This window comes from Scleropages formosus, chromosome 16 (assembly GCF_900964775.1).
Source record: "Scleropages formosus chromosome 16, fSclFor1.1, whole genome shotgun sequence".
Lineage (NCBI taxonomy): Eukaryota > Metazoa > Chordata > Actinopteri > Osteoglossiformes > Osteoglossidae > Scleropages > Scleropages formosus.
Window position 1 is genome coordinate 15,376,033 of NC_041821.1, and position 27,456 is coordinate 15,403,488.

The 27,456-nt window shown below is 40.2% G+C and overlaps 1 protein-coding gene across 1 annotated transcript; it reads right to left on the reverse strand.

Moving 5' to 3' along the window:
* On the reverse strand, window positions 1–21,826 carry slc6a17 (solute carrier family 6 member 17). Its single transcript, XM_018751135.2, has 12 exons — window positions 21,626–21,826; window positions 15,803–16,206; window positions 10,230–10,387; window positions 8,874–9,000; window positions 7,803–7,984; window positions 6,981–7,091; window positions 4,885–5,126; window positions 4,292–4,484; window positions 3,646–3,838; window positions 3,248–3,407; window positions 2,627–2,789; window positions 1–2,498 (listed from the first exon to the last, which is right to left on the reverse strand). The coding sequence occupies exons 2-12, from the start codon at window positions 16,095–16,097 to the stop codon at window positions 2,130–2,132; spliced, it is 2,193 nt and encodes a 730-aa protein (XP_018606651.1). The 5' UTR covers window positions 16,098–16,206; window positions 21,626–21,826; the 3' UTR covers window positions 1–2,129.
* Between the last annotated feature and the right edge of the window lie 5,630 nt (window positions 21,827–27,456).

Consider the following 27,456-nt stretch of genomic DNA (forward strand, 5'->3'; position numbering starts at 1 on the left):
TACTTAAAGTAAAAATATATTGTATCTGCAAAACTCTGTTCAGTTCTGACTGTTGACAATTCATCACATGCGTGATCTTGTTACTGATGGCCAAAATTATTTAACATCAGCAATGATTTATAAATGCTGTGGAAACCAACTGAATAAGGCAATCCTACTCTTCTATTCTGCTTGGGTGAGTTTTACTGTCCTCTATCAGCTTTATGGGTAATAACAGGTTCATTTGCTTCACTAAAGAAATTTCAGAAAACAGATGAATAAATAAAATGCATGCAGCCAATCATTTATTGTGAGTAACTGCTTGTCCAGTTAAGGGTTGCAGTCGTCTGAAACCACAGGAATCATTTAGTCACAAATTCAGCTAAAACTTGTCTTTGGCCTCTGAGGGGGAATAAGGTCTTTGACCAGGTACTCAGCCTTCATAATATGAGGAGCCTGTGTACTTTATGAAGTATGTGTTCTCTGCTTGTGAGTAGACCCCTGACAAGCATTCTGTTACCTTTCCCAGGGAGTTATAAATAATTGTCTTTGTTTGACACATCAAACTATTTGCACAAAAAATTTGCACATATTTTATCCAGTTACATGATTATCAATTATCATTGCTTTCAAGAGTCTTTAGTTAAATGTGCAAATATTATTAAAAACCATTTGAGCAGTGGTACTGTGAAATTTTTGTGCTTGTTGAAATGAAAAGATGATAGGTTTAAATAAAAAAAAAAAAAAAATTATTCAATCTGGATATCAGAAATAGGCATAATAGAAAAGGAATATCACAAGGAACATAACGTGTTTTTTTGGTCCAAAAATGCAACTTCTTGACCCCTTTTCCCAGCCTGTGTACATGGACAGAACTACACCTCCTACTGGTTTTGCTGGTAGTCATATAGGGTACTGGATCATCTCCTAATGCTCAAAGCTACATTACAGTGACATAATTAATATATACTGTGCATACTGTGGCATTAAGTCCACCATATCATGGTTTCTCTGTGAACATAACCATACTCACAAAAGTGAAGCATCCTGCTCATAAGCATAGGGAAACCTTTTCAGTTTCCATTAAGAAATACTTTTTTCAGACACAAAGTGATATTACACTACCTAATTTAACTATATGTACTTAAAGTTACTATTTCTACTCTAACAACAAATATATGAGATTTTTTGGTGTCATTGTCATTGTTGTCAGCTTCACAAATTCATCAATTCACAAAGTTGCTAACGTGAACTCCTATAGAAGTCGAGATATTTTCTATAATTTAACTGTCCATGTGTTGCAGACAATACAATCTTTAACTACAATGGGTTTAACGCATCATAAATAGTCATGAGTCCAATGCAGGAGCACCAGCATATCCAAAACCACACAGTGGGAATCTAGCCATCAGACTACAGACAAAAAAGGTGAACAAACACAAGCATTCTATGTCTAATCCCTAGAGGAAGGCCAAGATTATTTAAAAATTACTCTCCACAAGTTATTGCCCAAAAACAACCAACAAGGGTGAAGTTTTTTAGTCAGCTGTGGGCCTTAGGACAATCAAACAGGCAAAAAGACTCTAAAAATTTTGATGTGGTAAGGCAATGGAACCCGACATTCCTGAATATTTTATTAATCAGATTTTTTCAAGACAAAAGAGGAAAAAAAAAAAAATCTTTTTTTTTTCCTTTAGCCTTCCTTTTGAAACCACCTGGTATAGCCCACAGTATTCATAATGTTTAGTTTATTGCAACATTACAGACACCTCAACCACAGCAAACTTTATGGAGTTCCAAATGAAGCAAGAAGCCTTCAACAAACAGACTTCAGCAAAGCAGTAGATTCCTCACTCAACTCCACCTCCTATCTGCTCAATTGCAGTTTGTTTTTCCTCTGACCTATTTATGAATTTATTGAGGGGAGTCGCTAACACGTAATGGACGATTTTGAAAGTTAGACTTAGTGCTTTCAGGCTCTGAATATGGTAGGAGAAACACTGTAATAGGAGCACTTCCTTTTGGATGAGGGTTGAGAAACATCCTGTGAGTCCCTGGAGTGTGAGAGAATGGGGTGGGGGACACTACCAGTCCTGGATCGTCTCCCTTTCTGCTTCGGTATTGTGCCCAGAGAAGAAGCATTGACGGGATCATAGCTCAGATTCAGGAGTTATGGTCATCTGATAGCCAGTCCCATAGCCACTGCTGGGGGTGCTGTTGGTCATTTCTAGTGGGGAAGTGCTGCAAGGACCAAGGTAGGAACGATGAGTTGGCATAGGTGATGGAGTTTCACTGGGATTCTTGCTGAGGATGAAACGTGTTTCATCCTGATCTTCAAGGGTGGACATGTCCTTCATCATTCCCTTTTTGTAAGAAACTGACAGCTTGTTGGATCCATCCGAAATTAGATTGAATTGTCGGGCAATAAAGACCATTGGCAGCGGTAGCAATGCCACTATAATGAGAGCGAAGCACATAGCTACTGCCCAGGGAGGGTAGTTCTGGAAGCGCTCTGCAGCCTGCAAGGCATAATATGAAGGAGTGAGGGTTGAGAGTCCATACAGGTAGCACAGCTGTAGCTGAAATATATTTTTTTTGAGAGTTTAAACAAATTAAAACTAATACTAATGTAATGAAAATCACTCACCAGTTCCTGTACCCAAGCATTGTATCCTGGAGGACTGACAGCCATCTCAATAATGGTGGCAGAAATTAGTATGATTAGGCATAGTGGAGACACATATTTCCACATGATGTAATAGAAACGGTAGGGCTGGAATCCCAGCATGTCTTCCAAATCCTGCATGAACCTAATATCAAGAAAGATTGAACCAAAGCTGGAGGAAAACTTCATCCAAAGAACCCGGCTCACACTCTCCAAAAAACTCCCTAGAGCTTTGCAAATCTAATAAAACAAATTTATGACTACCTGGTGTCAAAGCCACTGTACATTATGGGATGTTTTAGATTTCATAAGAAAAATCAAAACGAAAGAGTTTCAACTACACTGAACATAGCAACAAGTAGTGTAGTGGTTAGGGTCACTGATCTGTAAAATAAAGGTCGCGGTTTAAAGCTCCTCTCTCTACTCTAGTCTCTACTGTACATATGACTTGCCATTAAGACTTTTAGTTGTAAGCCATTTTACAGAAAACTTTTTTACTAAAAATGTGAATTCCCACAAAGCAGCTTTATTTTCTTTCTTCCTATGATGCAGCACATTTTGTTGTCTGCATCGTACTGCAGTGCTTATGGATTAAAGTGGTACCTCTTAGTGCCGTAGATCCAGGCCACAGAGATGTTCTCCAAGATGACCACAATGGTGAGAGGCAGTCCAGCAGAGTAGTCATCAAACATGGTGACAAAGTAATTTCCCGATCGTTGGACAAACAGGAGGCCAAAAATGAAGGCAGCTATGCAGCAGCACACTGAGAGAAAGAAAGACAGTATTTCTGCTGAATCCTATTAGGAAAGACTTTTTCATAGCAGTTTTTTAACTCAGTCACAAGCAAGTCATAAGAAAATTACTGGTCAAGCCTAAGTTAACCCTGAAATGCAAAACTAAAGAGCATGAAAGGCCTGTGTAGACCTGTGAAGATCTCCTTCCAGGCCTTCAAAGTTTCAAGGACAGGTTGCTTATTCCTCTATAGTCCCAATCATACTCACCGGTGAAGATCTCCTTCCGGATCTTGAAGGTGTCAAGGACAGGTGCAGTTATACCTTCCATGGTCCCGATCATACTTCCCAAGCCCAGATTTATGAGCATAAAGAAGAACATAACGGACCAGAAAGGTGAGGCTGGGAAGTGAGTCATGGCCTCAGTGAAGGCTATGAAGGCCAGCCCTGTTCCTTGGACTGCCTGTGGGGACGAGAGAAGGATAAGAGAGCTATATGAATTCGTGATGCAGGACAAAGAAAGGACAAAGGGAGTGAGGAAATTCACTTGCTGTTCAACTCTTCTAACTCAATGTTATACCAGGAAAATTTAGTTTTATATCTGCGTATTGGACTAGAAATGCGTATACCTTCCACTTAATTACTGTTGACCCCCAGGTAAGGCAAAATCTAAGTCCTATCAGATGACCTTTTTTGCAATCTTTCATATGAAAGGACCAGAACCCCCGTCAGTCTCTTGTGAATTTCTCAAGCTTTCTTTTGCTTTTATGTATGTTGCAAAATAATAAACATTCATAAAAACAAACACAAACAATAAAAATACTGAAGTTTTGTAGTAATTATTTTGTTAATCTGGTATTTAATCTATTGTTAATACACAGACATGCAACCGTGTTCAATGGATTTTAAGGCCTACCTTGTTCAGCTCATCCTCCAGGACACAAGGGTCCAGCCCCAACTGGGCAAAGCTGCCCTCTTTCACTGTCTTGATGACACCATACATCTCAGCATAGTCTGAGGTCGTTAGGTGAGAGAAGTTGACATGTGGGGGGATAAGGTCATGGCTCAGAACATTAGAATTAAGGTACCCCAGGATTTTCTCTGCATTTCTATACCAGGAAAGAGAGAGAAGTCAGTCTTGTAAAGCAGAACATTTCACTATAAATTCTATGTGGTTAATTTTGCTGCTAAACTGACCTATGTTGACCATGGAGCCTTACAAGCAATGCCAAATAGTGCACATGTAACAGTATTCATTTTAGTTTTAAGTGAATGTAGGTGGACGACTACGTAAGAATTTAAAAATGTAAGAAAAATTAAGCCTATGCAGTCTGGTCAATGTTGGTAAATGTACTATTCCATAGAACATCTGATCCCTTCAAGCCCATGGAAGTGGTTTTAATTGCACTAAGTGCATCACTGAGACAAATTAAATCCCTAATTTAAAAGACACTGCTATACAAGGAAAACTACATTTCTTGAGTATTTGATCTGCAATAAGGAACTTACTCGATGACACACTTCTCGTTCATGATGTTGGCCTTGAAGCCCAGCACAGCAAAAACCACAAGAGTTGCTAACACTGAGGTGATGAAGTTGATAACGGAAACAAGCACTGCATCAAAGTGGCAGTTGTTGTCTTGCTTGTTATAGCTGGAGAAGGCAATAACACCACCAAAACCCAGACCCAGGGCAAAGAAAACCTGTGTGGCAGCTTCCCGCCACACCTGTGGTTCTAGCATCTTCTCCAGCTGAAAGACAAGAGAACAGACACATAGGTAACTGCTTTATGTATGTAGATGACTAGAAGACTACAGCACTTAGGATTCTTCAACTCAGTCTAGGGTAGCACTATTAACATGGAGTGGGTTTCACATGACAGCTTTACAAAACTGAACCTAATTTTAACCTAATAATTTGTTCAAATATGCATAAGAAGCTGCTGGAAAACATGGCTGGTCTAGGGGTACATTTCTGAAATCAGCTTAAGTGCCCCATACAGTCTAGTTCCTTGGACCATATTCTTCATCACTCCCTTTGGAAACAATATGTGAATTTGTGGTACATAAATTTGTACTTGCTTCTCTTATCAACCTGCTTAGCTAACAAGGCAGCAAAAACTCTGAAAAAAAGAAATGCTTGAGGGACCCTTTGTTTCAAAAATTAATATAGAGTTCCATGCAGCTGTGTACAGGACACATAAATTCACTTATCAACTGAACTGGTATAAGCTGTAATCATGCATCTCTTTCCGTGTTGCAGACACACTCCTGTTACGTGAAAATGACACCACCAGAATGTTAACTAGGAGAAGAAAGCGCTGTATAATTGCACTTACATTTACATTTATTCATTTAGCAGACACTTTTTTCCAAAGCATCAGTTTAATCCTATACTGATTTTAAAACACTTCTGCTGGTGTATAAAATTTCAAGTTGTCTTAAAGATGACTGAACTGTTAGTAGCATACACTCCATAATGACCACCATGGACCCTTTATGCCAGACACCCTGCTATTTACCTCACCGTGATCAAGCCCAGATGGTAGTGTGCAGTACAAATGAGTAATGTTTTTAGTTGTAAATTATAATAATTTGACTATTACTATGCTGACAGTGTGCTAGTTGCCACGAGGCTTCAGAATTGCAGAGCTGCTGTGTTCCTCCCTGCAGCAAAAATTACTGTAATCCTTGAACACAGATTGAGCCCCTTGGACTCTTTCTCTTACGTGTCCTCTGGGCATGCTGCCAGAACACAGAGATGATCTGAAACACTAGCCAAAACGCAGACACCCATCACCATGTCCGGAGGGACTCAAACCGAGAGATGACTGGGCTAAAGCAACACCCGTAATGCAGAGCTGGCAGAGACTGAACCAGAGCCATGTAGCCCATCTGGCTGAAGCCGAGCCACAGAGCTCAGATATGGTCATTATGAACAGATCTCCTGCCTCAAATGAATCAAACCACTAAACACTGAACCCACAAACATTATTTATGTTTTATTCTCTCTTTGATATGCCTCGTTCTCTACCACAGAAGTTAACAACGAAATCATAATTCAATAGTCAGAACTGCTCTTGAGCACTTAAGTTCACTGTCTAATTACACTCTAAACTGCACATTGTAAAGCTCTTTGAGGAAACAAGGCAGCACTATGAAAAATAAACTGATTAAACTAGCATTTTTAAAGTGATTAAAAAAAGCCATTTTGACTAACCTAGGGAAACCAGTTAGTCTCAGTCACTTCATTAAAATAACCAAATGAATGTCATTTACACAAGACATTTTTCAGTAACTTTCAACTTCCTAAGCAGAAAAACTCCAAATTGTAATTTTTATATAATGTTAATTTCTGATCTTAGTTTTTCATTACAAAATCTATATTTACGTTACTAGAAGCAAAGCCATGAAATTTTGATTCCTCTTTGCATTACCAAAACATGCAGTCATACTTTTACTTGACCTTTGATATGTCTGTAATGCTTGGTCATTCACAGTAATATTTTAGTTAATTTGAGTTTGATACCATGGAGCCCTTTCTTATGCAGATGAGTTCACATAGGCTGTTTTCATTAGCAGCTTAACATCATTGTCTCCTCTCACCTTTGGTGTGAACATGTGTGCAATGCCATCCACAGATCCCCTTAGTAGAAGTCCCCGCACCAGGAAGCAGAAGAGCACCACATAGGGAAAGAGTGAGCTGAAGTACATCACCTGGGAGTGAGTGGACATACACAGGGCATCATTAATGGATAAAGTTCTGCGATTAACCTGCAACATCATGCTACAGAGTTAGAGGCCAGAGGCTTTTATAATATACAGCCATAGAGGTTTTCTGGGAGACAGGAACATTTTGGATAACGTTCTTTCTATGTTTTGCAGAAATAGGTGTGTGTGTGTGTGTGTGTGTGTGTGTGTGTGTGTGTGTGTGTGTGTCTGTATACACCTGCGAGTCTGATCTATCACAGAAATAATTACATTATTTCTTTTAGGGAAAAATTCTAGTTCATTCTAAGCAAATCTCAGTCATCCTAAATGATGCTTAATGTCTTCAGAAAAAAAGTCATCTAACACAATAAATAAGAATGAGTAACTATAACAATGTGGTTTTACTTTTTTATTCAATCATATCAATTTTGAATGGTAAATATAAAACCGAATAATAGGGGATGAATGTATTGTCTGTGACATCAGACAAAGAATTCCATGAAGTAACAATTTTACCTTGCACATAACTCCCAGTATATACTGTTACAGCCCATATTCAATAGGCTAAACTTCATGCTACATGTCGTAGGTCTGTGGGTATTTCGGTCTAACCCAGCCCTGAGTAATATGTTCATTCTCTGAATAGATTACCCAGTCTACCAGCACAGTAACCAGAAAGTTTTGGAAATTACAGTCACTTGACACAAAGACATCCACCTTTCCTGAAGACTGGATGCCTTTGATGACGGCCAGACAGACGATGAACCAGGCCGCAAACAGAGAGAGGGTCATCCTCCAGTTCAGGCCGCCGCTGTCAGCAATGGTGCTGGTGATGTTGAGTGTCTGTCGGTACCAGAAGTAAGTGGTGGCAGAGCTCTTCTCACACTCTGGCTCCACAACTATGGTAAGAAAGGGGAGTTACAGTAAAAGTGTAGAATACACACACTGTGATGATCCATATGGTTAGGGAGAGATTTTCCTGTAAGATTCTAAAAAGGCGATGCAAATTTCCTTATTGTATAAGGATCTTAAGGCAAGTAGGAAGTTAAGGAATGAAAAAGTTGTGTGCTGTGCAATGTAGCTTTGACTCAAGACAACGTATTTCTTACAACTGATGTTTCAGTGCTACACCAGTTTATAAGTACACATACACAAGCACTAATACTATAACTTCTCTAGAACAGAAGTATTGCATAACAAAATTATGGCATAACAAAAGACGAAAGGATGAAAATAAAAATGAACAAGTGTCTCAAGGAAGCTCTTGAAATCAGTCTAGTACAACAAATTTTATAGCCAAATTTTATGCAACTCAAACCCCCTCCTTTCCTTTGATCAACTTAGGTACAGTGAGAATTTTAAGCATTGGTTATTGCTGGTGGATGCTCATGAAGTTTGTATGAATGTTAGATAACGTCAGCTTTATTTCTGGATAGGTTTTTCATACTTGCTGAACCAAGTTGGAGCAATGTAATTTTTTTTTTGTGTTTATTCTCCCCAATTTCAGTTAGTCTCCCCAAATATATCCATAATTGTTTAAGTGAAATATCTGAATTGTTTTAAACATTTTACAAAGAATGGTAAGAAACAGCCTTGCTGATCTTTTCAGCATTATAACTGTTTTACATTTAATGACTTTTTTTCCATTCTTTCCCTTAAGTTTAACAATAGCGTGTGACACAAGTGGGTGGTGCATGGGTAAGAAACACTGCTTCAAGGCTCATATCCACAAGAAGGAGTAGAGCCTCTCTAGAGACACAATCACCCTGTTTTTCCCCTTCCACTCACTGGCTTGAGTTTCATTTTTCCTGATGGGGCATTCACTCCATGGTAAAGGGTACTGAAATGACTGGAAGAAATAGAAGATGCTCCAGCCAATGATGACATTGTAGTATAGACCAACGAAGCCACAGACCTAGGGAAGCAAACAGTCCAGTTAACCAAATACATGTCTGTGCTGGTGATTCAGTGTAGCACTTAAGCAACTTGAGTTACAGAACCTTAAATTCATGCACATTTTTTCAAATTCTGTTGTCCAAAAATGTAAAAAAGAAAATGGAATATGTGTTGTGTTAGTCTGAGGGCTATCGTATATTTATAAGCCATTTTATCTATAGAAAGCCAAACTGAATAAAACCTCTTTCTCTATATCCTCATTTATTTTCTGAGAAATGTCATACAACAGGCAGTCTTATGCTCCAAATTTGTAGGCACATGAGACTTTCTTTCAAAAACAGCCAAAGGGATATTGTGGCACACAGCACCATGGGTTTGGATGGGGCGAAGAAGGACGCAAAGACAGCGTTCATAACAAACGATTTATTGGAACACCAGCGCAAGGGAAATAATGCTCTCAGTCCGAGGACCCCTTTTCCTCTAGGACCTGCGCTTACAGTCAGCCTTCCTAGTCTGCCTTAGTACTCCTAGGCTCTCCTCAACACACTGGGAGACACGGTCACCCCATCACTTCTCCCCCAAGTGCCCCCAGTGGTTACACACATTTAACATTATTTCCCATAATGCAACTATTTACATTGAATCAGTAACACGGGTCATTACAATATTATACATTTAGTACAGGGTAGTGGGTAGCACTAGGGCCTCACAGACTTAATTACTCAACAATACAATACAGACTACAGTTCAGTATTTCTAAGACAACCACTCTTATAGAAAATTGACTTGGGGTGTTTAATGTTCTTCATGAGTCAAAACATCATTTTTTTTTTAATTGTACTTCATTACCGAGGAAGGTAAAGCAGTGACTGAGGATATTGGCTTGTAATCTGTCTCACTTAAGCCCCTGGAGGTATCCTTTGGCAACATTATTAACCTGAACATTGCTCCAAGAAAGAATCCGACTGTACATAGTAATAATTCCTTTTAAAATGGGATCCATTATGATTAAAGTATCCACTGAGATACAAATACTTGCATGTGGCTATTACTGTAACTGGTGTGCAGTGCTATCCACTTAAGGGTTTCATCTGAAGGCATTACAAAATTTAGCAAAGTCTACCAGCAAAAGACTACTTAGTGTTATTCACTGTGCGAATGAGTCTCTTCAACACTGAGTAAACATGGGAATGAGAGGATGAGCAGGAAGTCTTGAATGGTAAGGTGTCACTGATTCAGGAAACTCACCATGAGGCTAGACACCCCAATCCCACCAAGCCGTGGGCACACGTAATTCCACACCCCAATGCTCCCACGGCGAATCTTCTGCCCAACTGCCAACTCCAAGAAGAAGAGCGGGATACCAATGATAAGAAGAAGGATGAAGTATGGGACTAGGTAGGCACCTAAGGGGAAAGAAGAAGAATTACAGGTAAGATACACCCCCTTAAATGCCAGAAACAATAAGGCAAGATTTGAAAATGTGTGTGCGAACATACTCTGCACTTCCTTTATTCTTCCGCAATAACGTGAGCTGCCACCGTAGTGACAGTAAGATCCTTTTTTAATGCACTTCAAAGTAAAATCATTTTGAGCCGTTGCAGTCAGCTGGTGGTGTGTTGGTTTCCTTGGATAGAACAGGGAGAGGCTAAGGATGTCTTCACTGAAAAGAAGAAAGGGGGAAGCAAATCCCTCATCCTACTTTCTTCAGCTGTGCTGCCAGTCTGTAATTAATCCCCCTAATTTTGGTAATCGGACTGGTGGGAGGAGAGAGGTCACCATGGTAGTCACACAGATGCACCTTTAACCATGTACAGGCAATGCTACAGAATAGTGTCATTAATCCTTTCCAAGACACACAACACACACTGTGTATACACATCACAAAACACACACAGTACTGTGCAAAAGTTTTAGGCACTTGAGGAAAAAGCCGTGAAGTGAGAATGCTTACAAAAATAATGCTCTTAATTAATAAACTTTCTACAAAGCTTAGTAACCATCCATCATCAACAACTGCTTGGTGCGGCAAGCTTTGCTGGGTCCTGCTCTCTGGCAGGTCTGGGGTTCGAGTCCTGATTGCGGCGCCTTGCTATGGACTGGCGTCCCGTCCTGGGTGTGTCCCCTCCCCCTCCAGCCTTACTCCTTGTGTTGCCAGGTTAGACTCCGGTTCGCCACGACCCCACTTGGGACAAGTGGTTTCAGATTGTGTGTGTGTGTGTGTGTGTGTGTGTGTGTGTGTGTGTGTACTTTGTTTCTTTAACCACATGCAAAACTCTTACTGTAATACTGTAACTTTTTGCAAAAGGAATGCTTAGAAACCTAAAATAAGCTCTTTCCCACTGACACTAATGCAGAAGACATTAAATAACCGTCTAAAATATTTCTGTGCAACATCTAAGTGCCTAAGACTTTTGCACAGTACTGTACATGCACACTACTTCCCCATTCCATGGAGACTTAAAAACACACATCTTAACTAACTAACTACATATACATATATACGTGTACTCTACAAAGTAAATGTATGCATATGCATACAGTATGTATGTGTGTATTTATACAGTAATATATACACATACACATGTATATATAACAAAATTTGTCTGAATCCTACCTCCTGTTCACAATCACAAATACACACATAGACTCAACACACACTGCAGATATCCGCACTACACATGGCAAAAGTCAAAAACAGTGGTTCATTTTCCACTTCAGAGGGGTGGCATGGCAGCACCGCAGGTACCACTGGTGATATCAGAGCTCCTGGGCTGTGGACTGAGATGTGGCTTCATATCCCGCTCTCTCTTTTTACATATTCTCCTGTTTTTGTAGGTTTCCTCCCACAGTCCATGCATTTCTGGTGAATTGGATGATCTAAATTACACTTAGTTTGGGAATGTGTGTAAGTGCATGTGTTACACTGCTCTGCTGTGTAAATATGAATGATTTTAAGAGATTTGCAATAGTATGTCCAGCTTTTTAAGGTGCCTTGGACAGCTAAATAATATTTAATAATTGTACGCCACTTTGGAGGAAAGCACCTGCTAAACAAGTGAACTTTATTAGTTACACACATATGAACCAGCTTCCACAGCCACACACAGATGTGTGTACTCTACAATTAATTGCATAATAATGATTAATAAATTCACAATCTGAAAGTTACTGATTTAAGCCTCTTCCACTGCTACATGTGAATATATTAATCCTAAATTGCTCTAGTCACAGTAAAATAAGGATGTTGATAAGGAGTAAAATAATTAATTTTACTCCCTACCAATTCTATATGCAGCTACTGTAACATCAAAAACAATGGCTTTGGAATAAGTGACTGTAATGATAATGACAGCCTATCAGAAAACTCCAAAAAGCAGAATTTTAGGATACACTGAGTTTCACACACAGACACACAGCCTGATGCTGCTTGTCCTAAGTGGGGTCGCGGCAAGGTGGAACCTAACCCGACAACACAGGGCGTAAGGCTAGAGGGGGAGGGGACACACCCAGGATGGAATGCCAGTCCACTGCAAGGTACCCCAAGCAGGACTTGAATCCCAGACCCACTGGAGAGCAGGACTGAGGCGAACCCGCTGCACCACCGCACCCCCGCCATTGAATTTCCTGAACATCATTAGTAGGTTGGTTTGCATTTCCAGTACTGGATGCGGTTTTAGACCCTTAAATGAACTGGCATCCTGACCAGGGTGTGCCCCGGATTCCCACCGTAACCCTGACTTGGACAAGTGGTTAACGTGGGTGAATGAGTGAGGAATGGTGTTTTTGAATTCAGATTCTTTTAACTGGAAACAGAAATGTCTGATATAGCGAAAGGTATGGCAGTGGAGGAGAGAAGTTTGGGTTTTTAATAATGTGGCATGTACATATTCTCCAGTGGGCTTTAAAGTTATCTCATGCAGAGGAATTTAGAATCAGACTTCCAGCCTGAGATAAGGCAGTGAGTCATCAGTTCTTTGGCTGGGAAACTGGGGCATTTTTAAATACAGTGGGAGCAATAATTCACAGAAGAAAATGGTGGACTAGCTGAAGATGTGCACCGTACAAGGAGACAAATGGATGGGTGCAAGGCGACAGAAGGAAACAAGAGGAAGGGACAAACCCAACAAAGAGAAAATGTCCTAGAAACGTAAAATATGAAAACTGGCTGGAACACTGAAACTATAGAAGAAAAAATATTTTTTCTAAAGAAGAAAAGAGTCCATTTGAAGCAGCTGGTTGAGGACATGAGTGACACCAGGGCTAATATACAGTAGTTGGCTGACAGCCCTGTAGTCTATTAACATGACTAATGTACATTGGATGGAGGAGGCCACTACAGGGCAGCAGAGGACTGTATACTGCTGATGGCTGAGATCAGTGAAGTTTGATAGGGAGCTGAAATACAGCAGCTGACTGAGGGCACAAGAGTTTACAAGGGGGCTGATTTAGAATAGATGGCAGATGGCACTGGAGGGTAGAAGAGGGTTGATTTACAATAGCAGATAGAAGGCACCAGAAGGTATTTGAGAGCTGTTCTTCAGATGAATGGGACATTTATTTCCAATATTTATGCTACTAATGCAACCAAGACTGATAACACCTGACAGGAGACTTGACAGAAACAACCTGAAGTAATGGCTTTTCAATAGGCAGACAGCAACTGACCAAAGCAGGGTAGCTAACCACAGTAAAACACAAATGAGCATGACTTGACACAAAGCCTGTAACACACACACACACACACACACACACACACAAGCTAACATAAATGGACACAACCCAAAAAAATGGTAACACAAGCAAACAGAAGCTAACAGAAACACAGGTAAACACAAATGGAACATAAACAGACAAAAGGAACAAGACAATACTAGCAAAACAAGTGGAGAAAATCTTGGTTAAACTTTCGTTCCTCTCTGTAAGCACAATCTCATCGGCATCACAGCGCATTTGCAAGGCTCGGAGCACACTGCAAACACCATATAGCAACTAGGATGGAAGCACTGAGTATGAAGTATGTACATTTAGTCAAATATCCACCAAAAAACCTGTGCAAAAACACTTGGTTGTTCACAAACATGAAATTCATTTTTACAACTTGCATCTGCCAATATCCACAGCAAGCAGAAAGCCAGGCGATTGGCACAGTATAATTTGTGGATCAAATGCCAATATCCTGTCAAATAAGGAGTGTCCATGTGGCTGGTGGAAGTAATGCTGAATCTCCTGTGAATGTCATACCCATAACAGGAGCCAGAGGAAACAAGGTGGGGAGAGAAAAATAAACGCATTCACCAAGCAGTAAACGAATGGTGTTGGAATCTTGCCATAGAAAAGCCCTTTAACTTGTAAGCCTTACTGCAGTGCAGCTGAAGCATTTCCTGCTCAGCATGGCAGCATCTTTGCATGCATCCATAGAACTAATTTTCCTTCCAATTTACTCACCACACCTATATTTTGCAGGAACCGCACATGATCACCACCTGTTGGAAAGAGTCATCCTGCCAAAGGTAATGGATGACATTACAATTGACAAATCCAGTGATTAAACCAGTGAGTTCTGATCTGCTCTGCAATATGTAGCCATGTATGTTGTCAAACATCACAAAAACAAGACTAAAGTATGAAAAGCTTTATGAAAAGCCATATTAATATCAAGCTTTTCAGAGTACTGCCCTATAGGTAGAGACTGCCTAGAGTACAGCTTTCCTTATACAGGGTCTTCAGAAGGAACATAAAGAAAATTCAGAGCAAGCACCTTATTCAAAAGTCATACGATAATCTACAATAATCGATAATCTAGTTTTACCCTAGGAAACACAGTGAAAACATACTTGAACGATTTAGAAAATAAATTTTCAATTAAAAATTAACTTGACATCTTTATAGTATTGGTGAAAGAGCTTTTTTAATAAAAACTCTTTGAATACTCTATTACCCACATTCCCCAGGTACATATACATCCAGTGCTATTCCTCCTGCTTTATACCTTCATACTAAAGACACATGAAAACACACACACAGTGACTGAAACTGCTTGCCCTGAGCGGGGACGCGGTGAACCGGTACCTAACCCGGCAACACACGGCGTAAGGCTGGAGGGGACACACCCAGGACGGGACGCCAGTCCATCACAAGGCACCCCAAGGGGGACTCGAACCCCAGACCCACCAGAGAGCAGGACCCTGTGAAACCTGCTGCACCACCACACCCCCTCACATTAAAACATTTAATTGTATACCATTTCACTACAGTGAGTCCTGCTTCTTTATACCACCTTTAACCAGACTAAAGAACCAAAGTATTTTCACTGCTTTAATAACACATTCAGATTTATTAAAACTAGCTTCTCTGATAAAAGTCCTTGTTGTCTATTGGTACAGTACTCCACAATTCCCTCATTTCATTGTAAATAATTTGTTTTAAACTTTTCTGGGAAATATAAAAATTTTATAGCACTTTCCCCACATTTCCTGACTACTTTCATTCCCATTTTACATGTGATATCTTTGTTAAAACAAAAAGTCAGAACTATATAGATATAGATTAATTTTTCACATGGGCTTGTTTACATTTCCTCCAAAAGTTGTTGATTCATGTTAACTATGCCTTACTATGACTCAGGCTATTGACCCTCTATTACAAATGTAAAAGAAGAGTTTAAAATTAAGCACATGTACCATGTTAACTTCCTATTTTGATGTAAAAGCAAGATGGTGAAGGTGACCTCCAGCCAAAGATCAGTGCATCGCAAGACCAGAGAGCAGAAGTAGGCGAGTTTATCACATGGCTACACTTGAAAAACCAGAAACACTCACCTCCACCATTCTTCTGACAGAGGTAGGGGAAGCGCCAAACGTTCCCCAGTCCCACAGAGAAGCCCACCTGGGCCAGAATATACTGCAGCTTGCTGTTCCAGGCAGGGCGGCCATCCTCGTTGGGTATGTCCGTGGGCCCCTTGTCCTTCTGGGGTGTGCCCTTGCCAGCCCTGTCCACATTCATGACACTGCTCTTGTAGTCCAATGGCTCTTCATGAGCCAAGAGATCAGCCACCGACTCAGTGACATGTTCATTGCTGTGTTCTCGCTGGGTCACCTTGCTATTCTTCGGCATCGGGTCCTCCTGTGGCTGTTACCGTGCTGCGAGGATGGCGGTTCGCAGGAGCTTGAGCTACGGCTTGCAGTACAAAACTCCTTTGCGTAAAATGGCGGCCACACAGGAGCTGGACAACACACAGAAGCGCAAAGGGATGTGAACAAGAATGGGACTGTTATGTGCAATTCTGGTCTCGTTTCAGAGGAACACATACAGGATAATCAGTTTTATTTGTCTGTTGGCTTTTTCCTTTGTGCCAACACCGGGAGTAGGGGACAATATGTAGTTTACTAAGAGATAAGGTCATTCTAGAAAGAGTGACATTGTATCATATGGGTATCTCTACTGAGTATTTAAATCTGTTAACATAAATTCGTTATGCTCTGATACACAAAGCATTTAAGACTTAAAAAATAGTTCAACTTTCACCATTTACTTTCTTGGGTTTTGTAGGGATGGAAAAATTATCAATGTTTTTTTCTCAGAAATGTTAATAAATGGTGAAAAAATAAAAAAACAGTAAACGATCACATTATGCTGGCATCGCAATGCATTTGTTTCACTGTACGATTGCCTTTCTAGTATAAAATGAGTTCCACAATATTATATAATTTCAAATTACAATGCAAATACAATGACATGCCTGAAGCCTACAGAAGCAACAGCCAATGTATGGGAGGAATGACAGCCAATCAGTGATAAGAACGTGAGTATTCTCAGCCAATCAGCAGCTGGAATTGGGCTGGTGTATCTTGGTGAGTCCAACTGCTGAGGTGGGTGGAATTCCCTCTGTTAAATTGACCATGGTTGAAGTGACGGTGGTGCTGAATGTGCCGATTGTTGCCCTTCTTGAAATTTATCAAAATTTAATTTTATGTGTTATGTTTCTTCTTATCTTTCATGCTTTTTATGTGTTTCCTGGACAGGGATCAAAGGTGGTGGGAGATAGTAGATCTGCTCTACTATCTCTATTAGACTGTCACCATGTTCGCTTCTTTAATTTCTGTTATGCTCTAATACAAAGCTGTTGCTAAGTCCACACCAAATCTTCTGGGCTAACAGTCATAACTGGAGGATGGCTTGTGTCCCGTGCAATGATGAGCACAGATTATTGAGTAAAACACATCTCAGCTATTTCGTGAAATATATAGTCTTCAGTTCCTGAAAAACCCTCTGTAAGATGAATCCTCAAAAATCAAAGATACAATTACAATAAATTTTCATGGTAAAAGATGGTACACATTCCCAAGCCCAAAAATGAATACCCGTTTATGTTAAAATATTAAATATCCCATTAAAATTGAAACCCAATGAATTCAAAATTTAACATGATATATCTATTAGTTAACACAAAATAACAATGCAGTTTCTTTTCATTAATTATTATGTAATACCGTAAAGCTGTCTACCTGTGCTTGTTCAACTCTTTCATACCAAGCATGTATTGTAAACTTAATAAACATCATACACTTAGCATACATACATATACTGTGTTCATGTACTATTTCAATCTTAAATGAAAAAACAACAATAAAAAAAATCCATTAAAATAACGCAAATGAATTCACACTCACCAGACAAGTTGACATTCTTTGCATACTCCAAATGAGGGCCATGATTAATGAGATTACAAGTGAAACTAGCAAACAAGGGATAATGGAGGTTGAGAACTTAATGTAGCATGAGCCAAACTATAACTGCAAAGAGCACTGCACGGTGGCTCTGGTCTCATGCCACTCAGCTGTTGGGAAGTAGGCAAAATCCAAATTCAGCCCTCATAAACATGAAGAAACACCTCATCAGCAGAAGTGTTGGTATAAAATGAAAATCCTCATGAAGCTGAATTATCAAAACCTGAATAGGCGTACCTTCGGATATTATTGTATGGCCCAAAGGTGTGTAAAGCCTTCTAGGTAATCTGGCACAGGCGACCTATATTGGAAATACAGGTCCAAAACCAAGCTGTGCCACTAACCATCTGTAGTGAGAGACCAGGAAACACAAACAGGCTCATCGTGGTCCTGGATTATTGGAGTTCTCCCTCCCTCACTGCACACCGTGAGACCTACAGTGGGCTAGGTGCAAACATGGCTGATGGTGGAAACAGAAATAGCTCTCTCCTCTTGTTATGTCGCCTGATGAAGCTTGCAGCCCACACAACGAAGCAATGAGTGGCTCATAACATGCACATCAGAGGAGAAGCGTGCCTGTGTTCCCCCCTCCCAAGCTGCATGAGTGTTATGCTTTGATGGAGAGCCCTAAGTACAGAGTATTTGGCTGTGACTAAATTGAGACAAAAAGCACATGCGAATTTTTGATATCCGCATAAGACGACTAATACTATAGCGTTTAAAATGTAAATAGTGGAAAAGACAAAGACTGGCAGAAAGTGTAAATCTTACTCTAGATTTTGCTCCATTCATTCAGTAATGAGTAGACCAATATTCAGTTTTCTTTTAAATTTAATTTTATTTTTTTATAATGCCCTTCTTGGATGCTTTGGAACACTTTTAGATCACTGTTTTAAAAAACAAGTTTCATATTTTTCATTTGTAATTTACAGAAAAAGTAGAAATATTGTAAATCAGCAGCTGTTCAGTTCAAATTTTTAAGAAATACTGTACATGTACTGAAACAGCAGTGTCTAAATGTAAAACACTGCACGCACATAGCTGTTCTAAACGGAATTCTAAGTCTAAACGGAATAATTTACGTATTTATGCTTCAGACTGACACAAATCAAATAAGTACTCGGAGACAAGTGAAAGAATTGTAGATTTCAGAGAAAAGTAAAACTACTTTAGGGGACTGTGAAATATGCCCTGTGTTGAGAAAATGAAGTAGAGCAGGTGTAAATCTTGTTCCTTCACTCATTCACGAAAGAGTGACAGCCAGTACTATTTAATGCTCTGTGGTGCTACAGTCATTACAATACAGCAGTACTGGTTTCAAAATGTTACGTATTAAAGTTACAAGGTAGAGTAGTGTAACACATACAGTATCTTGTGTAAACTGCTAGATAATACCACAGTTACGGTTGTATTCTGGATTTCTAATTGATTACTTTCTCATCTCTATTACTCCAGATCTCTGTAATATGTTGCCATGTACGGTAGGCTACAACACTGAGTGAAGACATAATACAGTACGGATCCGACCCTCTCTATTAACGAAAGGAAAACGAGTACAGCAAGGCCAAAATGTGGTATTCCGAAGAACGCTTGTTTGATGCGAGTTATGAGTTGACATTCATGGTATTTATTGTCCTTTCAAAACTTGAATTGTAAAAGTAGGTCTTTTAGAGGCACATTATAAAAATTATAACTATTATTAATTCCTTAGCCAGCCCCTGTTTTCAGTGAATTATAACTCTACTCATTTATACAAGTGGATATTCACACAAGTGATTTGGGTTAGGTACCTTGCGTAAGTACGTCAGCGCAAATACAGCTGAATAAAACTAGAGAAAATATTGCAGAGGATCATCATCAGTTCTGACACATGGTGGCAATGTTGTGACATGCAGCAGGTAAATCAAAGTGGCATCATACAAAAGTCAACACATTATTGTTAGTAATGTAATCTCTGAAAACATGATATAAAAATAAACAGCAGTTTCATTTTAGTTCTTCCTGATATGCAGAATGCACAGCAAACATTTTCTGCAGTTTATTTTCTAACTTTATAATAGGGTATCCAAACACAGTTTGAAAGACACATGAATGTAAGTAGCAGAAATATTACACTTTCTTTCAGTAAAGCACAGCCAAAAGAAGAGTCAATGTAGTATCACAGAAGTCAATGAATATACTGCCTTAAAGTATGTAAATTGCTGCAAGTAAGTCTATATATAGTTATACAATACGTACTTTTTATTGTTCTTTCTGCTGCTGGTTTCACACAAAATTTCATTGTATTTCATACAATGACAATCAAGTATCTTAATCTTAAATGATGTACTAATATGTAATATTTAAATCCATGTAGCACCACAGAGGACGGCAATGAATGTGGGAGTCACTACTTAAGTGGCTTATTGTTATTACCTTTCTGTGAAACAATACCCTGAGGATGATATAACTGATCAGGTTTCAAGTGTCATTTATGAAGGATATGTTCCAGTTTTGTCTGGTTTGGTTGCTAGGCAATGGCGTTTTATGAAACGATCACTCTTCTATTGCTGCTACAGTATCCACTTGTCCTCGTGCACATTCTCACTGTGTGCCATGTCTGAGATATCCACCGCTTATGACAAAACAAACCTACAGGCCCTGATTGATCAGTGTAAGATGAATAATAACCATTTTTTCTTGGAGGTAAGTAATCAGTGAGAGGAGGAGAGGGTGGGAACTATGAAGTTCACATGATAGAAACTGTAAGCAAACTGTTCAGTCCTGTAAACCACTAGGTCTCTGATAGATGGAGCAAAAGATATGGTGATGGAGGAACCGAGAATGTGTCATCACACCTGATCAAGGTCCGTGATGACACACTCTCGGTTCCTCCATCGCCATACCTTTTTTTATATTTTAAGCTATTTCTGTTCCCACTGTGTGTGATTGAAATTGCAAGGTACTTAGAGCAGAAGTCACATATGGCAGCAAAATAATGACTCTAAAATCCATCTATAAAAATGCAAATATGCAGCAAGAGAAGGTTTATCAACACAGGCATGACGCAGATGTGACGGATGAGACATGGTGACTGCTGAGGGCTTATGAAGTAGAGCTGTGATCTTTCGCTCTCTCTCAGCATCATCAGCTCGGATGCGTGGAGCACGTGCACAAACGGTCATGAAGCCAACTAATATGTCAAAGTGGTCAAAGAGACGGGTGCGATCTATTGGTATGGCCTCCAGTGTCGGCCAGCCTCTCTACGGGAGCAAGGCTAAAAATAACCGCTGCTATTAAGCAATCTGTCAGCGCTATAAATTTTTCACCTCCCCGCGCGATTCTGCTGGACATTTTCAGCACACAAGGATGTATTTCAAGCGCATCTCCCGATCGCAGTAAAAAACCCAACCTGACGTTCACTTTGAATGGTATTCAAGGTCAAACTATGCTGCAAGTCAATGACACATTAATAATTAAATCTATATGTTTCAATCTGTACTCCACATCCTCGTCGCATTTATCCGACACCGCTAATATATATAATATGTGAAGAAAATTTTTACTATAAGGAAAGATGTAATTTCTTCGATTTCTTCGCGTCCAGGCAACGACACCTACCTACTTCTCCACTTCAAACACACACAGTAATTACTAAGTATCAAAGGGGTACCTAGAGACGTACGATCGTCTACGAGAATCATTTTTAGTTTTCTCAGTAAGCAAATTCAGCCACATTTAACATTTTGATTTGTAGAGGATGCACCTTCCTTTCAATCTGTCACATGTACAGAAGAAAACTGGACAAAAAAACCTATAAATATGTATTTCACCATCAGAATCACGTAAAAACCAACGCACACAGGAAGCCCCTACCTAAGAAGTATAATTAGTTGCAAAGCAAAGCAGGAAATGAGGTATGGATCATTTTCTTACCTGGCTCGAGTCGGACGAAGAATAAAAGAGCTCCAGTACGTTGAGCTAAAAAGAGCGCATAAAGAGAGCAGCTCGGCGTCTCGCGCAGACGGTCGAAGGTGCGACGGACAGATCGGGCTCCATGCAGCCTCAGTAGCAGCGTCTGCGCGCGCCAAGGCTTTAATCACGTGCCGCCTCGCCTCTCAATTGACATGCAGAGTGTGGGGCAAACCGTGTGACGCAAAAGCCTCTCCCATCCCCGTGCTTTATTATGGACACCTAATAATAGGCTTTTACGTGCATTCCCAACGCTTTAATAATGTGTTTCTTCTGGAAGAGGTCGAATGAACTTGTCGCCACCTGCATACTAGCGGTATCAACTATAAAAAAAAAAAAACCCACATCACTCGGTCGTTCTGCCATTCATTTTTTCATTTATATCTTTCATCCTGCACTGAGATACAGAATTGATAATGCGTATGTGACACATCCATGAGTCATCCTGGCTTCTGTCATAACACTGTAGACGTAGGTACCCTATTTATGAAAAGACTACAGAGAGATCCTCTGGTTAACGGCATCTGCAGAGACTTCTTATCATCTACAGGAGTAAGAAAAGGATGTCATATATAAATCTTACATACTGTTATGTTATAGTGGTGCCATGTGAATTAAAGGTGCTAATAATTAATTGTACCCCATTCTCTAACAGAAATATAAGCATTCGGAAATATAATTGACATATTTTACATTAATGTGGCAGACTATGACGTGTGTCCTGTTACAACTGTCATATTTCACCTTGATGAGCGGCAAACCCTCGTTGTACCCTTCCAAAGTCAGGCTCGAGCTTTTCCTGGCATCACAGGCCTTAGAATTTTTCAACCGTGTGCCTCAAAAAAATTTTACCCTAGTGTTTGATACCAGACTTCACTCAGCACCTTCAATAAATCATAACATAAATCTTTATGCAACACACACACACACACACACACACACACACACACACTTTCAGAAATTCTATTTCGTAGAGAAGTCTACTGAATAAAAAGAATATGCTTGATATTGCAAGTCAACATTAGAAACTGAACTGATAACAAAACAATTTGGGGGGGGATATAAGATACCCTATCATTGTGCAGCACCTGCAGGCCTTCGCAGTAAACATTTGGATGGATGTGCAGTGTGAGCATGCTGCTTGTTCCAGCCAACCATGTGATGCTCTTACAAGAGCTGGTTGCTGGGATCCGTTCCCATGGCAACATAAGGTCATGTGACAGTCATTCACTCTGAGCCTTTCTGTACCTAGTAGCTTTCTGTAATCATCACTAACTGGGTTAAAAAAGAGTACAGGGCTAAATACCACAAAACATTTTTGAATGCGGTGCCAGCTGGCTTTGGAATTTGCTGGGCAGAAAATTTAATGCTATCTTTTTGTATAAATCAAATAGCAGGAAGATTTATCCTTAAAGCTGTTCAATGTTGGATTCATTCATGACATGCAGCACATGTGCTTGACCCATATAATTGTTTACTTTAATGATTTAATTTGTTCTGTTCTTTAATTAACAATTGCTGTTATTTAACTAAACAGGAACAAATAATAATCAGTATCACACCTTCAGGGGCATACCCAGCAAGTCTGCCATTTCATACATGTCCATACATTTGCAAAGGTTTACATTTGAATCATTAACTAACTTCACAAAGCTGCATTTAGCGGCAGGGCTCCTATTTGGCAATGGATGATCCAAAGTAATAGGTCTGATGAGTCATAATTTTTTAAATTTGCTACATCTGCAAAGGTTTACATTTGGGCAAAGCCAAAGAACATTTTCAACCAATAATATTGCTAGTTGAACATGGTGGGGCATGTAATATCTATTATGATATGGGCAGCCATCTCATGGGAGTCATTAATTGCGGTAAATGATCTGCGTGATTGTATGGCGACCAAGGAATATGAGGCCATTTTACAGGACCATGTGCCCCCCATGGTGCAAACACTGTTCCCTCATGATGTTCCTATGTTCCAGGATGGTAATGTTCATGAACATCTTTTATGGCCTCACCTGTCACAATCACTAAACCTTTATGGGAACTTCAGGATGGCAGGTTGCAAAGTAGATTTCCACAACTTTCATTCCTTTAAAAACTGGAGGCTTTTCTTCTTGAAGAATTGTGCAGTATCCCTCAACACACAATTCAGAATTCCAAGCTGGACTGAAGCTGTTCTGAGGGCAAAATGTGGCCCTTCTTCTTATTAGACTCTTGACATTAATACATTGTTAGGATTTTTTTCTATTTTTCGGTCCAACCCCTGTAGGTATCTATAACCCAGCCCAAAACGCATTTAATTGAACTAAGGTTATCAAAGGACTTTGGTTCGAATGCCTATCTTGCTGTAATGCCCATCATCATAGGGTTTACTCCAAAGTGATCCAGTAAAAATTACCCAGAAGTATAAATGAGCAAATTATTGCAAGTAGTTCAGTATACAAATGTAACATTGTTCGTTTTATTGAAGAAATGCAACAGCATGTAAATGTAGTAATTAGTTTTGACAGTTGAGAAAGTTTAGTTGTTAAATTCCGTGTGATACTCAATTTATGGTTCAATTATTTTTTCATTCAGTTGTCAATATCATGCAGCCATTGCTATTGATTACAATGCAGTATGTGTGAAAGAATCAGGGATCAGAAGGTTTAATTTCTGAAACAGGAAGTAAAAAGTTCCAGTGTGGAATATTTACCAAAAAAGTAGATGGGTCACAAAAAGAAATTCAGTGCTGTGTGGCCTTTTGATTTGGTGGTTTTATTGTTAACAACTACCCACTTTGTTATTCCGTTTTGTTGGAGATCGCTTCCGAGAAAAGAAGCGGGAGGAGAGTTGATGAGGGGTAGCATGTGACTGTAAAAGCACAGCCCCTGCCTGCCTTCATAAACATCAGCATTTACAACAAATGGCAATGCATTGTCAGGATGTTTCAAAATGGGGGCTATAGTGAATCATCTCCTTAAGACATAGCACTTACCACCTCAGGGGTCCAAGATAGATGTCTTAGTACAGCCTAGATCAGCCCTCACAGTGGGTCTCCTGCTGTGCTGAACCTCCAAATAAACATAATACACAAAACACACAAATATGGCCTGATGGAACTGGAATTCTTTCACCCTTTCATAGAGACATTTCAAAATATATGTTCCTTCTACCATTGAAACGAAAATCCATGCATGATCAAGGTAAATCAACATCCCTGATTATCTTGTTCACAAATAGTGAAAGCAAGACTGGAGGCCTCTGTCTTTCTTTTCTATGAAAAAGAAGCCAGCAGATGTAATGAGGTACATGGGCATATAATTAATAGGGCCAAGACCTGTGAAACATACACCTCCATGGCCTGCTGCTCAGGTACAGAGAGCATATATACTTCATCATTATGGACTACAGCCAGGGAGGAGGTTGATGCTATAGTCCCGGGGCAATGATGGGGGAGTTCTTCGGACTTTCTGAAAACAGTTGTTAAACCATGATATTCAGTAGGTGGCACAGTGGCACCTCACAGTGCCTGGGTGGTGTGAGAAAAGAATGTTTGAGCCCCGCTCAGTCTGTGTGGAGTTTGCAGGTTCTCCCTGGGTCTGCGTGGGTTTCCTCTGGGTGTTCCGGTTTCCTGCCACAGTCCAAAGACACGCAGATCTGGTTGAACTGGTGATGCTAAATTGCCTGTTGTGTGTGAATGGTAGAGTGACTGTGTGTGGCTACCTTGCGATCGACTTGCATCCCTTCCAGGGGGTACCCAGCCTGCCTCAGCCTTGCCTCCAATGTTTAACGATCACTGTCACACTACTAGGCACAAGTGATTATTGAAATTGGATGGACGGATGATGTTCAGTGGGAATCTGGACTGGTATATCAGCGTTAGGACTATATGGAGGTACCATACCAAGGAACTGTAAGATAAGTTTGTCATGTTTTTCCCATAAAATATATTCCCCTGAACTCCAAGATTAAACACAAAACAAGTTTTGTGTTAACAAACACAGATAACCCAGTGTGAGCAAACTACACACCAAAAAAAAAAATGCTGCTAGGCAGCTGTGCAAAGGCATTGTAACATGTATTTATATTTTCCATGTTAAATGAAATCTGTTCAGTTTGGAAATCCTATTCCATAAAGATTGTGTTTTTTTCTGTGCTCCTGTTTCTGATTTTCATAGACAGGGCATCAGTGCACAGCTGGGGGTTGGAGGGTGTCCAGTTGGGAAGTGCTATCACTGCTGTTAATAGATGGTTTTGTCCTTTTAGCCTCATTCAGTTGTAACCTTTAGCATACTCAGCTTTGGTCTGATTCCTTCAGAGGATTTCCAGAAGGTCTTTGTGTTGCTGTTCTTTCCACCAGATGATCAAATGCGTCCTGGAAGCCAGGTGGCCTTGAGCTGTTGGAGATGTTTGAAACCATGTGGGCACTGCATGGTCTAGCGCTGCGGCTGAGCCAAAGTGCTGAGAAAAGGGAGATGAACACCTTGAATTCTGGATGGTATGAGGAGAAAATTTGTGTTCTTTCATGGGTTCTATGTCACCACTAATATAACTGCTGACCGCTGTTACCCCGAGACAAACTGTCCAATATCAGTCTCCCAAACCTTGCAACCAGTTCCAAAAGCAGGTCACCAAATGTTGCAACATATTCCAATAATCCATGCTCGATGATAAATATCCCTGCCGGTTTTGTTGGTCTTGGTGAGGTCTAAAATACCTCCTTTAATGTTTCTTAAGTGACCTGCCTGTAATCACTGTTTGCTTTTGACTATAAGGGAGGCTGCTCAATATCACCACATTTTTTCCTACGGTAGATTGCTCAGTGTCACCACCTGCTGTGGATGACGCACACAATCACACACTACGGGCAATTATTAGTCACCAGTTGACCTGAAATGCATGTCTTTGGACAGTGGGATGAAACCGGAGCACCAGACACAGACAGGCAATCTCCACACGGCCTGAGCTGAACTGAACCTACACCCAAAGAGTCCAGGCACTGTGAAGCTACTGTGCTGCCCATTTTATTATTGTGAAAACAAAAAATGACACAAATTTTAAAGTTAAATGTTCCAAATTCTAAATTTCATTGCAGAAAACTGCACAGATTTGGCGCTAGAGGTCTGGAGCCTATTCTGGAAGCACGGGGCTCATTGCATGTCTTCGGTGGGACATCAGCCCATTCCAGGGTATATATGCGAAACACTTAAAACAATGTATATGACACTCACAACTAATCATGTAGCATAATCATGTAGAAGAAGTAAAACATGTCTAGTGAGAACTTTCCTTTCATTTACTTATATTTACATTACATTATATTACATTACATTACATTAGGGGGGTGCGGTGGCCCAGCGGGTTTGACCGGGTCCTGCTCTCTGGTCGGTCTGGGGTTCAAGTCTTACTTGGGGTGCCTTGTGATGGACTGGTGTCCCGTCCTGGGTGTGTCCCCTCCCCCTCCAGCCCTATGCCCTGTGTTGCTGGGTTAGGCTCTGGTTTGCCGTGACCCTGCTTGGGACAAGTAGTTTCAGTCAATGTGTGTGTGTGTATGTGTACATTACATTACTGGAGCCTATCTCAGAAGCATTGGGTGAAAGGTTGAGAGGGGGTACATCCTGGACTGGATCCCAGTCCATTGCATAGTAGCAACACACTCACTCACATGAGGGTCAATTTAGCATCACCAATCTACCTGAACTCCATGTCCTTGGGCTGTGGAGGGAAACTGGAGGAGAACATACAAACTGCACACAGACAATTATTATCAACTATCCAGCACATGGTTGGCACTGGACTATATATTTACATGG

Excerpts from the sequence above, each read along its gene's own strand:
- slc6a17 (XM_018751135.2), bottom strand. The coding sequence starts at position 16,097 with ATGCCGAAGAATAGCAAGGTGACCCAGCGAGAACACAGCAATGAACAT. Across the intron at positions 5,127-6,980 it reads CACACATGTTCACACCAAAG|CTGGAGAAGATGCTAGAACC; the intron begins GTGAGAGGAGAC and ends CTTGTCTTTCAG. Across the intron at positions 3,408-3,645 it reads CCGGAAGGAGATCTTCACCG|TGTGCTGCTGCATAGCTGCC; the intron begins GTGAGTATGATT and ends TCTTTCTCTCAG.